At 39.2% G+C, this 14,182-nt stretch overlaps 1 protein-coding gene across 4 annotated transcripts; it reads left to right on the forward strand.

Moving 5' to 3' along the window:
- The first annotated feature begins 1,069 nt into the window (after positions 1 to 1,069).
- On the forward strand, positions 1,070 to 13,367 carry ZNF800 (zinc finger protein 800). 4 transcript variants are annotated; one of them, XM_038155001.1, is made up of 5 exons: positions 1,070 to 1,190; positions 1,754 to 1,864; positions 4,523 to 4,618; positions 6,023 to 6,166; positions 8,533 to 13,367. In XM_038155001.1, the coding sequence occupies exons 2-5, from the start codon at positions 1,804 to 1,806 to the stop codon at positions 10,275 to 10,277; spliced, it is 2,046 nt and encodes a 681-aa protein (XP_038010929.1). In that variant the 5' UTR covers positions 1,070 to 1,190; positions 1,754 to 1,803; the 3' UTR covers positions 10,278 to 13,367. The 4 variants fall into 4 exon arrangements, with proteins under 4 accessions (XP_038010929.1, XP_038010930.1, XP_038010927.1 ...); XM_038155002.1 differs by having other exon boundaries at positions 1,103 to 1,190; positions 1,757 to 1,864; XM_038154999.1 differs by lacking the exon at positions 1,070 to 1,190 and adding an exon at positions 1,277 to 1,418.
- Positions 13,368 to 14,182: the final 815 nt, after the last annotated feature.

Here is a 14,182-nt window from a genome sequence, read left to right on the forward strand (position 1 = left end):
ATCCAAATGTAATTGAGTTTCAATTTGGTCTCATGTTGCTTTGGAAAAAGAAGACTTATTGATTAAATGAATGTCCATGCTTTAAAAGAAGACATTGTTGTGTACAAGCTGATGGCCACAGATGGTAAGGTCTCTCCATGTCTGATTGGAGAAAGCGTGAGACATCTTACTATCACACAGACTGTAATGTGACTGGGAACTTTGTCTCAAACCATCAGTCCTATCTTCATTAACTGTTGCTATTACAAGCCAAAGCTGCAGAGATTGTGTTTGTGTTAGTACCATCACTAAGCTTTTTTTCCTGCGATGATGTGCTTACTCCTGACATTACCTTACAGATTTTTCTTCAACGGCAGAAGTTGTTCCTTAAGTGTATGAAGGCTTAATCTTACCCTTTCCTTTGGCAAAAGCCAAGTATCACCTATTCAACAACCCGAGGTGCCTACAGAAGCACACTAAGACAGCACAGGACTAAACAGGACCCTGTGGAAACGTGTCTGAAGACACCGGCTGCCCTGCCACCCACTGCACTGCACCGCACCGACGTCCTGTGACCGGTATTTGGCACAGGCACCACACAATTCTCTTTCAGAAGACGAGTTTTCCCTCCAAGTGCTCAAAACATTAATCTACGCTTTTCCTTGGTAGGTTTATTAGAACAACCGGTGGTTTGGTTCATAATTTTTTACACTGCAATGGCGCAGACGAGGCTGAAAGGGGGCAGAAATGCCAGCTCCAGGGATGCTGGCTGCTCCCACGCGCGTCGGGGCGCCGGTGCCCCAGGGCAGCGCTGCGCACCACGGCCGTGCGCGGCGGGCACCGCGGGCCTTTCTCCCCGCCGGGACAAAGACGGCGCCGGTTCCTTCCCGCCCCGCGCTCCGCCCGGCGGCTCGGTCCCGTGTCAGGCGCTGCGCCTCAGCCCGCCCGGGGCTGCTCCCGTGTCCCGCCTCAGCCCCGCGGGCCGGGCCTCTCCGGCCGCCCCAGCCCCGCTCCGTCGCAGCCGCCGCCCGGCACCTGTGCGGCCCGGCCGGGGAGCGGCGCCTGCGCGCGGGGCGGGCTCTGGCCGCCAGGACCGCAGTCACTTCCTGCCCCCGTGCCCATCCGGCTCCGGGGTCAGCGGCCGCCGCTCTGGCGGGACAGGGGCGAATAAAGTTTAATTCGGGGAGGGGGAAGCCGCCCGTCCTCTCCAGGTAGGGCCGGCCCGCGGCGCCCGCCCGTCGCGCCCGCCCCGTCCCGGCGTCGGCGCCCGCTGTCACCTGCGGCCGCGCGCCCCTCCCGCCCGGCCGCGCGTGGCGGGCGCGCCCCGCTCCGGCTCCGGCGGCGCCGCGGAGCTGCCCCGGGCTGCCGGCAACGCGCCTTTCCCCGCGGGACCCCAGGGACGCCGGCCCAGCGGCGGGGCTGCGGGACGAGGCTGCGAGGTGGGGACGGAACGCGACGCGGCGGGCCCGGCACGGCGGGGGCGCGGGGCCGTGCGGCCGGGCCGGGTTCGGCGCCGAGGGCGGCGGCCTGGGGCTCTCCCCGCCGGCCGAGGCGCAGGTGGCGGCGGGGCGGGAGCGGGGCCGGGCTCGCTGCGGCCGTTGCAGAGGGCGTCTGAGAGTGAGACCTGCTGGAAACAATGGGACTTTCTCCTGCGCCAGGGGTGCCGCTGCCTCCGGCCTGGCCGGCCGTGCTGCCGTAGGAAGTGGAGGTGCGGGCTTGGCGCGCTCCTGAGCCGCCTGTGCTTCGGCGGTGACGGCTAATTTGCTTACTTTAGCAGAAACGAGCTGCTGGATGTAGAAGGAAAGCAGGTCGTGCGCACGGAAAATGCCTCTAAGGGACAAGTGTTGTCAGACTGACCACCATCACCATGGATGCTGTGAACCAGGTACAGTGGTGTGTGATGCTTCGGCTGTTCGGCATGTCTCCTTCATTAAAAGCTTGCAGAAACTGTTGGGAGGAGGTGAATGTGTATCATGAGTGTCAGCTCTAGGCATAAAAAGTCTCTAAATTTTGTGTGGAAATGGGGTTTTTTTCTATCCTTAAACTGTCACCTTAAAGTCATTTCAGGAAGATAGTGTTTTAGTTCCTGCATGTGGGATAATCCTCAGGCCACTGCATGGGTGTTGTATGAAGTGAGCAAAGGAAGGCAAGAGCTTGTATAAAACAACTTATCATTTTGTTTCCAAAAAGTGCAGTGTTCTCAGTTTTGGGTTTTTTTTTTTTTTGTTGTTGTTGTGTTTTTTTTAATAAAGTGGTGTTTCTGGCCATCATTTGCATTTGTTGTTTATATTTTTACTCTGTTTTCTCTGGTGAACTTTGGTGAAATTGAAAATCTTAGTCTCAGAGGAGAAAAACTCACCTAGAACAACTCTTTACGTTCAATGCCTGAGTGATGTGATAGATGCCATCAGTGGAAACTATAATGAGTATTCTGAAGGTTCAGCCAACTGTTAGATGCTTTTGAAATTATTCTGCTTGTTGTTATAATTAGTATTTTTAAAGGTTATTTTGTTTCTTTTTGCCTTGTTGTGGAGTGTATTTGGATGCTTTCACTTACATTTTTGAAAGAAAGGTGCTATTTGGATGTTTTCACTTCTGTTTTGAGAAGAAAGGCATCCGTTTGGGGAATTAACAGATGAAAATGTGAGCACAGTGACTTTGGTTATGCCCCTTTAGTGAAATGTGATTTGAGAGTAGATATTGTTCAGTTAGTAGAAACATTTCTTTGTGTTGACAGTGAAATGGTTTTGAGTTGTTCCAATGCTTTAAAAACACAAAAACATTTTTCTTGCCTGACGAATTAACAGTGACGTGTTAGGTCTGCTTCACCTGTGTTACTCCTGTTGCTGTCAGTTGGTGTTGTGCATGGATATTAGAGGCTATATACAAACCTAAATGTTTTATTTTGAAGTGCAGGGATTAGGTTAGTAGAATACAATATGCCATTGTGTTAGAGATCCCCAAATGATTAGCTGATTTGTCATGGTTGTTATGTGTTTGTATTAATAATAGTATATTATGGGACCAGGATAATTGGGTGGAATGTTCATTCTGTTGTCCTTTTTTACAGTGCTTTGTTTTCTAATGTTCTTTTCAGCTAGATTTTATTTATAACCTTTTAGCTCAATGTTCCAGCCATAATTTGTTTAGTCTTTTTGCAGTTTTTATCTCTAAATAGTTTCATACTATGCTTCAACTGGCCTTTATTAAAAATAAATTCTTAGAGATCTCAGTACTACATTTAGAAACAAAAACCTTACAATGGGGTTAAAATCAAATCAAATTGTTAAGGTGGGAGCCCGTTTATGAAGTGCAAGGCTGGCTCTTTAGTCAATAAGAAATATAAAATAAGAGCTAACTAATGATTTTGCTAGCACATGCTTCAAGAAGTGTTCTTGTTCCTGTAAATGTGGGTTCTCTCTGGGCAAAGCTTAATTGCCATATCTATATACAGCAATGGAGTGCTATTAATTTTCATGTGCATAAATACTGCAGATTGGAATTGCTAAAAATTCTGATCAACATGTGTTTTAGTTTCAATAGCTTTTGCAAAGAATATGTGTCAGTGATGGAGAGAGATAGGGAAGACTGACTCGGTGATCAGAATCTCATTTTATTGTGGGATACAAACACTTCTGTACTATTTCAGGGAGACTTGTAATGTATACTACAATGATTGGGTGAAAATCACATACACAAACTTATGCATCTAACAGCATCTCTTGCTTGCAGAGTTGAATGGGATTTTCTTTTTCCAGTAAACCTGTTTGATTTTATCTTCTTGCAATCTTAGTCTAATTTTCAAGTTCTGTTTGCTTTTGCCAAGGCATCCTGTTATCAAATCTCTTATGTTAGCCATGTCTAAAATCCATCATCTGTCTGTGTCCCCCAGCATTCCAACAGATATGATATGGAAAGAAACATCAGAAAAAAGTATTCCCTCAGCAGTTCATCTGAGCCTGAGGAGTTTATTGAATGTAGCTTTTGTGGTTAAACATACTGTGATAGGTTTTTTTGGCATATGCTATGTAGCTATGCTTGTGCTTTTTTTCTGATCGTTGCTGCTTTAGATTTGGCTTCGGTGTTTAGGTGCATACTGGCAACATTGAAGTCATGTAGTGTGCTGTGAAGTGTTTGGTAATGCTGGTAATAGAGTATTTGGTAATGCTCTTTTGTACATGTAATTTGGTTTTAACAGTGGGAGTGAAGTAGATTGTTCTGGGGAGTTACTTTAATTGACAGACATTTCTAGTGAGTTAATTTGGTTTTATATATTTATATGTTTCTGTGTTGTTTTAATGTAGCTTTGAATACAGACAAAAGTGATCAAAATGACAGCAGATGGTCAGAAGGCATCATAGCTGGAAAATTCAGTGCTGACTGATTTTTAATTTAATATAAGTGAAAATTTTAGAGTAAGTCTACTTTTACTGTAGTCCTGGATGTTCTTTTTAGCTAGTTTACTGTATGTATTTAATATTCCTAAATTACAAAAATTACCTGACTGTTTTCTAATGGCTTATTATCCTTTTATATATTTCAGTGCATCTGTTGGAACCTGGTGATCCTCCATTATTGCAGCAGCCTCTGCAAACATCAAAATCTGGTATTCAACAAATCATTGAGTGTTTTCGATCAGGTAGGAAACCATGCCTGAGCCTTAAGAAGTTCATTATCTTGTTAAAAAAGTTACGTTTATTCAGTGTCTTAAAATAACCAGCACCTGACTTTATGCATCTTTGCAAAATATATGTAGATTTTTGGAATTAGGTACTCCTTTTAATAAGGGTTTTCATAGAAAGTAATGAAGATACAGATCTTGCTGTATAGTTGTCATTCAAAAACCTTAAAAATTAAGTTTGTTGTTCTGCCTTGTGTTGTTTCTGCTGCTATTATCAATGAGTTTATGATAAAACTACTGAGGTGAAGGAAAAAGTTAAACATCTTAAATTGCTTCATCATATTACTTTTAAAGTGTTCCTTGATTGATTTTGGGAGTCGCAATACGTAGCAATGAACAGCTAAGCATTTGGGGAGGCATCCCAGGGAAGATTGAAACCTTCAATGTTTTCAAGCTGTTTCTACACTTCTGATGTGGCAAACCAGACATTTTACTTTCACAACTCTTGGTCTTTAGTGCTACTATCTGTGTGTTTCTAGATTTTTTTCCTGTAGACCTTTTATGTATGTGAAGTGTGTCGTGTATAAAAACACTGCTGCTGTGCAGTGAGATGCCTGCTCTGAGTCTTGCAAATGGGCACAGTATTTAAGTTGTCCACTTAATTTCAATAACTTAATACAAAAACAGGATGTGTAATTATTCATTAGTAACCATTTTAGTTTGCTAGAGGCCTCAGAGATGCAGGACAGGCTTCTTTTGCTTGAAGCAGAGTAATGAATATCTACTGGTAATGGCACAAACTAGTTGCAGGTACCTTGTCTTTGAGCTACAGTGAGGTGGTCCTCACTGGCAGGTGTTAAATTGAGAGCTTACTTTGATATCATCAGTCACCTGCATCCTGCATCAGGGAGGTTGGACAGAAGGCAGGAGGAGGATTTTGCCTTACCAGGTGCCATTTCTACGTGAAATAGCCGTATGTGTCTTGTTTTCTTAGCACTGTAGGGTAACCCTAAAGAAAAAAATACTACAGGCTTCTTTAAATGTTCCAGGTGCTTATTCTTTCCTTTTGGGCAATTGTATTGCAACAACCAAATACCACAGTAAGAACTATTTGCTAATGTTAGATGTTAGTTTTTACTGTAAATCATTACACTTTCTCTGTAAACTGTAATGTGTGTAATCATTGAGGTTTTTTTCATCCCAGTCTTGTCTTCATTGTGAAATTTGGAGCATGTATCACAAACTTCCAGTACAAATGAAGTAGCACTAACAAAAGATAAAATACTGTTGGAATTATTCATTGTTTCCACTTGTTTTCAAGTGATTCAACTTGCTTTCCAAATGTTTCCACTTTCATGGGATGATGTGAATTAAGAAATGAACAGAAAGCCTTCCATAAGTGTAATATTTATTTTATTACAGGAACGAAACAACTTAAACATATCTTGTTAAGAGATGTGGACACCATTTTTGAGTGTAAATTGTGCCGGAGTCTCTTCAGAGGATTACCAAATTTAATTACTCATAAAAAGTTTTATTGTCCTCCAAGTCTTCAGATGGATGATAGTAAGTCTTATTAATTTAAATGTTTAATAAAGCTATGTGAAGTTGAAAAATGTATCTTTCATTACCATTTACACAAACATACCTGAAACAAAATGCTAAAAACCGAGGTGGATCTAAATTTCTGTAGTAACGTATGTGTATCACTTTTATGTTATTGAAGGAGCTACAGCAATGACTTTATATGTACTAACAACCAAAAGCCATGCCAATGTCATAATTAGATAGCTTGTTTATACATCTAGCCTTTAAATTAAGTGTCAATCTTAACACTTTTTATTCCTTCTTCCCCTTTTTCTTTCCCATCTGTCCTTTACTGTGAAAGACACCAAAAGCATGTCAAAGGGCTGGGAAGCTAATCTCACAGGAGACAGTGACTCTAACAGGGTGTTTCAGTTTTAGGCCATCATAGCTCTGATGGATTTTGGCTGCTCCTGTGAAGTGACCTGGGTCAATATCCTTAACATTCTCCTGTACTGAGAGAATACAGTGCTTGTGTCATGGATGTAGTCTTTTGGTTTTAGTCAGTATGAGACACAGACTGAAAGTTTACCCTTTTATTTAAGGATCTGTGCTTGAATAATGCTGTCTCTTTTTCCCTGCTTCACTTCACTGTATGCTGCTGTAAGATATCCTATGCGATCATGCCTAGCCCAACATCTTTGTTGTGGAAAATAAGCTTTATTATTAAAAGAAGTTACTTAAATGATGAGGAAAAAGTTAAGAACTATATTTTTTTATGGAAAAAGAAATTTATTACAGTCTCATTCCAGTGATGACGTTTCGTTAATCTGAGTAAAGTTGATTAATTTGGAAATGTGTCAGCATTCAAAAGTGTTTGTAAAGCTAATTATCTTGATCTCTTCACTAGGTCAATATAGGTGCAATGAGGATTTTTCTTTCCTGATTAATGCCTTCCTGCCTCAGTATTTCTAAAATTAGGAACCGAGATATACTTTGATGATTCATTTTGCACATGGTGTCAGCTCGAAGGAGAAGGTGAAAAGGCTGGTACTGTCACCTTCCTTAAATGAGCTTGCTTGGGCAGTTAGAGAGTCACAGAGCTTCTCTGTGACTAGGGGTGGCTTGTAGCTTCAAAGCAAGGTTAGAAGTGCATGTGACTTTAGATGTAATAGTTTGTAAGCAAAGTACAAAGGAAAGAGGAAAGACTTAATATCCAGCTCCTGGCATTCTAGCTTTCCTTTAGCTTTCTGATTAACTTTCATATGTTAATATGAAATAACATGCAAGTAACATAGAAATAAAGTAACTTCCACTGTTCACCATGAGAGGTGCCAATAAAAGGAATAATACTACACACTCTGAATAAAACTGTATAAATACTTGTGCTTTATATAAAATTGAATATAGTTATTGAACTAAGTGGGAGTTTTCTCAATAAGTAAAAGATAGTGAACAAGAGGCAGGAGTCAAAGTTCAGCATACCATGGTGAAAAATCCATGCACTCAGTATAGTGATGAAGTAGTCTTAAAAGGTACTATAAAACAGGAAAGACTTCTAACGCTTGGTAAAAGCTGTATAGATAGGCTCATTTGAAACTGACTGTAAAAGCTGTTAAAAATTCAGTGTTAAAAAATGGGTTTGGAGCTACAAAACGCCTATTTTTGTACTGGCACTATGCATGTATTGCTGGGTGTGTGGAAGGAATAACTCTGACTGTGGGTTTTTAATTAGCTGTTACCAGGACTCACATGTTTAAAATTATCCACAATAATTTGAACTGTGTCATCTCAGTGCCTCACCTTTCTGCTGTAGTTGTGCCATTGCAGATGCTTTGAGTGTCACTGGGAACTAGAGCACTGAACTAATTTGGCATTTAAAGAGAGACTATTACTGAGACCTGTAAAATATTATCTACTTATATCATCATGCAATGCTCAGGTTACACAGATGTTTCATTCTTTGGTAAGGTTTGTTCAGAATTCACAGGGAAGAGCTTATTTCCAGAATTAGGTTCCTTTATTGAGAGTGCCTGTATCCTACAGTAGGAAAATAGGTTTTTAATGATACTTCAGGCTTAGTTGCACACCTGCAGAACAAGTTCAGTGGAATGATGTTATTCTTGCAATTGATACAGTTTTTTAAAGACCAGCTTAATTCTAGTCATAGAAATTTTTAGTTCAGGTGGCTTTCACATTAGCACGCCAGGAGGGTTATTTCCGATGCTGGCTTTTAATAAAAAGGCAACTTGCAATGACTACTCAAAGCCTTTGAATGTTCAGAGAATACAAAAGAGGATTTGTGGAAATTTGTGGACTTAATTCACATAGTGTTTAAAAGCTACTTTGAAATTTAAATAATTCGAAATTACCAAATCATTAAAAAATACCTTTTCCTCTTTTCACAGACCTCCCAGATACAAAAGATAAGCAGAGTCAAGCCATAAATGACCTTCTTGAAGCAATCTATCCAAGGGTAGATAAGCAAGAATATATCATTACATTGGAACCTATAGAAACTAATCAAAATGCTGTATTTCAATATGTGTCAAGGACTGATGGCCCAGATGAGAACACAGAGAGTAGCCATACCCCTGATCAAGCTCCAGCACAGACCCAGGAACCCAGCACGGAGCAACCCAAGACTGTTTCAGCTCCAGCCCCAGTCCCCGCTGGGGATACTGTAGAATTACCTCCTGCTGATCCTGTTACAAACAAGGTGATATCTACTCCTGAAGAACAGCCACCAGCGGTGAATCCTGACTTGGACTCTCTGGATAATTCTGATTGTGGCCACCAGTTGATTTGTTGCCTCTGTAGGAAGGAATTTCATTCACGACGCAGTGTACGCCGGCACATTCGAAAAGTACACAAAAAAAAGATGGAAGAACTAAAGAAGTACATAGAAACAAAAAAGAAACCAAACCAGTGCTCTGCAAGAGGACGAAATAAGAATGTTCTTGTCACATTAGGTAGAAGTTGTCCTGTGTGTTATAAATCATTTGCCACAAAAGCCAATGTAAGGAGGCATTTTGATGAAGTTCACAGAGGATTAAGAAGGGATTCCATTACTCCTGATATAGCTACAAAGCCTGGGCAACCTTTGTTCTTGGATACAGTTTCTGCTAAAAAATCTCTTAAGACAAGAAAACAAAAGTCGTCTTCAAAGGCTGAATACAATTTAAGTGCATGCAAATGCCTTCTGTGCAAGAGAAAATATAGTTCACAGATAATGCTGAAAAGGCATATGCAAATTGTTCACAAGATAACTCTTTCCGGAAAGAACTCTAAAAGAGAGAAAGGACCCAACAATACTACCAATGGCACAGAAATACAAGTTGAACCAGCAGATTCTGTAGAACCTTCACCCCCTTCCATTGTGCTTTCTCCACAGAATGAATTAAAGGGAACAAATCATTCAAATGAGAAAAAGAACACACCGTCAGCACAGAAAAATAAGGTTAAACAGGACCCTGAAAACCCTAAATCAACTTCTAAATCAACCTGCAAATCAACCCCTAAATCAACCCCTAAATCAACCAATGCATCTGCTGCAGGTGGCCAGCAAAAAGCCAGGAAGCCAAAACTTTCAGCTGGCTTTGACTTCAAGCAGCTTTATTGTAAACTCTGTAAGCGTCAATTTACGTCGAAACAGAATTTAACAAAGCACATTGAATTACACACAGATGGAAATAATATATATGTTAAATACTACAGGTGTCCACTCTGCTCTTACGAAACACGTCGCAAGCGCGATGTGATCCGCCACATAACTGTGGTTCATAAAAAATCACCACGCTACCTTGGGAAAATCACAGCAAGCTTAGAAATAAGAGCAATAAAGAAGCCAATTGATCTCGTTCTAAATAAGGTGACAAAAAGAGGCTCTCAGAAGGATGAAACAAAACAGATTGGTTCAAAACAGGATGTCACCTCTAATTCTCCCAGTAAAAAGTATGAAGGAGCTGATGTTGGCATTGAAGTAAAAGTAACAAAAAACTTCTCTCTGCACCGATGCAATAAATGTGGGAAAGCATTTGCCAGAAAAGCTTTTCTAGAACATCATAAGAAAACCCACAAAGCAAACGTATCTCATTCACCTGAAGAAAGTAAAACCAAAGGCAGAAGTACAAGATCTAAAGCTGTTGTCTGATGAGGAAAAAGAAAATGTGTTTTGTCCTTTTTTTAAAAAAAACCAACAAAACAAAAAACAAAAACCCAACAATACCACTGCATTTCTTTTGCTGTTGTTGATTTATTGCTGAAAACATGTTTTCCCATAGATTTTATGGTTTAGTGGTTTAAATGCAAAAGTAGATGTCAAATTTGTTTCTTTTTTTTTTAGCATTTTGCAAAAGAGTAAAAATCTAAATTTGTCATTGTAGAAAGATGGAATGTAGATTAAACTGTACTAAGTCAACTCTTTAAACTGTCTTAAGGCATCTGCTGTAATAAGGCTAATATAAATACATTTTTAAAATAGTAAATTTTTAAAATTAACAGTAATTTTGTTTGGTTTGAATAACTTAACTCATTTAATTAACTTTGCTGTGACCACTTGAAGAAGTACTAAAAGTACTAAAGTAAAAGCTGATATAAGAAAAAAAATCTCTATGAACTTACTGGAATTAACATTTGTGAATTGAAATTTTTATTTTAATGTGTATTGCCAACACACTGTCAACAAAAGTGCATAGAACAGGTTTTTTAATGTAATTTGGTTGCTTAGCAGCTTTGATTTAAAGTCATTATGGGTTAGGTGTCTGCAAATACCTTTGAAGTCCTCAAATTCAGAATTCCATTCTTTTAAAGCTTATTTATATAAGCCCGGGTTTGGAGACTTGTGGTCATTTAGTTTTTTAAATTGTTCAAATCTTATCAAAGTTTTTGCTTTAAGCATTGATATGTATTGAAGTCTGCCCTAGAATTTTCTAAAGTTTTGCTTATGTGGTGCTCTGGGAATTTTTTACACTTGGAGGGGTTGTATTTGTAGCTACTCAGTTTTCCATAGGCCTTGCCATGGCCTATTTTTAGAGGACCTTTTAAAAAAGAAAATATTTGTGTGCAGTCACTTTGTATTTCAAACTGACCAACTGATGGCTGAAGGTTGGGGATTGTTCAAAAGTATGATGAAGAGAGACTAGTGATAATTTTAGGAGTTTTTAACAACCTTATGCAAAATCATCTTTCTAGCATATCTGGCAAAAAGAAAGCAAAGTATATGTGCCTTGTTCTATGTTTCAACTCTGAAACACTGTTTTCTGGGAGGTGATTTGAATTTGAGTTCAGCTTTCACAGTGAATAACCACCTAGTTATATTAAATTGGGATGTGGTGCTTTCGTGACTTTCTAATAAATCCTGACCAAATCAGGCACAACTTTGAAAATGAACTGAGTTGAACCCTGAATTGTGCTGAATTCTAGAGGGGGAGTGAATTCTTTGAATAAGAATTAAAAATGTAACCTTGTAAATTATTTATGTTGTGTAGTTTAAAAGAGAATTTTATGGGTGAACTGAAAGTATTAATTTATTCCCATTTCTCTTCAGATAGGTTCAAGTGATGTTCAGAAAATTTGAAGTTCATTTGAGTGAGAAAGACTTTAGTTTGTTGGTGGAACTGCTAATTCTTGATAAGGGTACTATAAGGAGGAAATACTTTCATAAGCTGTTTTTTCTTTTTCTTACAATATTAATAATCACTCTGACTGCTTGTAGGACAAGCAAAGCACTTCCCAAAACATTGAAGTAGTTGACGTGAAATGCACAGGGTTCTAAATTAGCAGTTATCTCTGTGTAGTTGTAGTTTGACCCAGTATAGAACAAACTTCCTGAAATTGAAAAAGTGTATACCAGAGACAAGTTAATGAGCAGCAGCTTTGGAAGAAGGTGGATTTTCCTCATTTAGGAAATCTTCAGAAAACTCATCATGCATACTGGTCCTCCCTGGCAGTGCTAATTGATGGACAGCTCAAACTTTGATGTGATATCCTACTTTGGTAAATGTTGTATTATATACTGTTTTAAATTTATTACAAATGAATGTATAAGAGCAAACAATGTAGTGTTTATTGGCTGAATTCTACTAATTTTTAGTATTTGCCATAAATTCAGTTTGTTCATGGTGACTAATTTCCCAGTTTAAGGACATTCTGAATTTCACTGTGCTGAAGTTGCTTCAAAGACCTCCATTTTGTTTCCATATGTGGTTCACAGGAAAACTTTGTAAACATCCCGAAAGTTTACAAGAATATCCACATTCCTCTATTCTTTAATTTTTAAAAAAAATGATACACAAGCACTTTAATGATAGCTGCAGTTTATTTTTTCAGTTTATTTTTGAAAGATCAACACACTAATGTTAATATGAAGGTAGTGAATATTTGCTGATGTATTATAGACAATCTGTGCACAACCACTTATAATGTTAGCTTATTTCATTAAAAATTAATAAAAAGGGAGGATAGTTTGGGAGAAACTCAAAATATATTTTCTCCCAAAATCATAAATGACCACTATGGGTAACACTTGACTTTGTGTAATTGGAAAATGTTTAGATGCCCTTTTTTTAACCTTTTAATCAAGATTGTAGTAAAACAGTTGCATGCCTACCATTAGGAAGTACTTGGCAGGTTTCATGCAATAGTGGGTTTTGTTTTGGGTTTTTTGTTGTTGTTTGGGTTTTTTGTTTGTGTTTTTTGTTTGTTTTTTATTTTTTACCTTTTAGAAAATATTTTGTTTAGTGATTTGTGTCAAATTGCTACAATTTGAAAGGTATTGTACATCAGGAGAAATATCATGTTTTTTATATCGGTTCACTCCCTTACTTAGGGAGGTGCCTCGTGTTCATATATACTTTTTTGTATAAAATATATCTAAATGTTGATCACAAGATCAGGAGTAAAAATGCTTTTATGGATAGAGAACTATTTGGCCCTGTTAGTGCATTGCACTAAAAATACTGTGAATGGGAACTAAGATTGTAGCTTTGCTCAAAATGTTCTATATTGAATGTACATGCTTTTGTTTGGATAAATGTACTGTATGTGATGGAAAATAAAGCAGACTGGAAATGATTTTTTAAGTGGGCATAAACAAAAAGATGATGTGTTTGTAAACTTGGGATATCTGTCACTCCACAGTCGGAAATTACATTGTTTGCATTGTAAAGTTTTATTTGTTGATCACTGAAGCTAGTTCTTTGTAATATTCTGTTGTAATAAATGTTTTTTTTTTAATTAAAAATTTGGCACTTGTGGAGTGAACACTTCACACTGGTGGTCAACCCTTGCTGTATTTTTGGCAATCACTGCTCATATTGGCCTTTTGTTCCTTGTAAAGAAATCTCTTCCTTAACTGAGGAACTCTTATTGTTGTTATCCTTTTAGAACAAAACACTGAAGAAGACAGGCTATGGTAATACTGGTATTTTTTGTTTTGATGCTTTCCTGCCATTTCAGTCTAAGGCAATTTGGATGTACCTGGGCTGTGTTCTCAGCACAAGCCTTTCCAGCGCTAGCTGGTTCAGCTCTTGGCTGAGCTGGATTTGCTCTTTCACACTACTGATATGCTTTGAACCTGACAGTCACCTCCTTTATTAGGGGCAAAGCAGTCTGCTTTGGTGATCTTCCACGGCTGTTGATGTTATCTGAAAGAGCAGAGTGGGCTCGGTGGCAGAGCAGAGACCGAAAAGCGCACTGCAGGCTTTGCAGCAGACCTTACGTGTACACGTGCTTACATTTTTTCACTCTGTTGCTCAGATGTTTTCTTCTCCAGGATGTTGTGGTTTTATAGTTCTCAGCTTGTGACTTTCTGCAGCAAACAAAGGGATTTTTTGAAGTTACTGTCTTGTGGCAAGGCAGGTAGGGTGAATCTTAGACTGAAATGGATGTGTAAATTCTAATCAGCTTCCTTCTCAACATACATCGAAATTTCAGCTGCTACTCTCTGCAGAAACAACTACCTAAGAATGAGCAAGCCTAAAATAGATGCATCATCCTTTAAGTGTGTAAAGCTGCATTTTCTATCAAAAACACATTCATGATATTGACAGATTAGGA

Source organism: Motacilla alba, chromosome 1A (assembly GCF_015832195.1).
Source record: "Motacilla alba alba isolate MOTALB_02 chromosome 1A, Motacilla_alba_V1.0_pri, whole genome shotgun sequence".
Lineage (NCBI taxonomy): Eukaryota > Metazoa > Chordata > Aves > Passeriformes > Motacillidae > Motacilla > Motacilla alba.

Bases quoted from the DNA above. Each gene is read 5' to 3' on its own strand.
- ZNF800 (XM_038155001.1), top strand. From the start codon at position 1,804: ATGCCTCTAAGGGACAAGTGTTGTCAGACTGACCACCATCACCATGGA. The intron at 1,865-4,522 runs GTACAGTGGTGT...TATATATTTCAG, and splicing joins CCATGGATGCTGTGAACCAG to TGCATCTGTTGGAACCTGGT. The intron at 4,619-6,022 runs GTAGGAAACCAT...ATTTTATTACAG, and splicing joins CATTGAGTGTTTTCGATCAG to GAACGAAACAACTTAAACAT.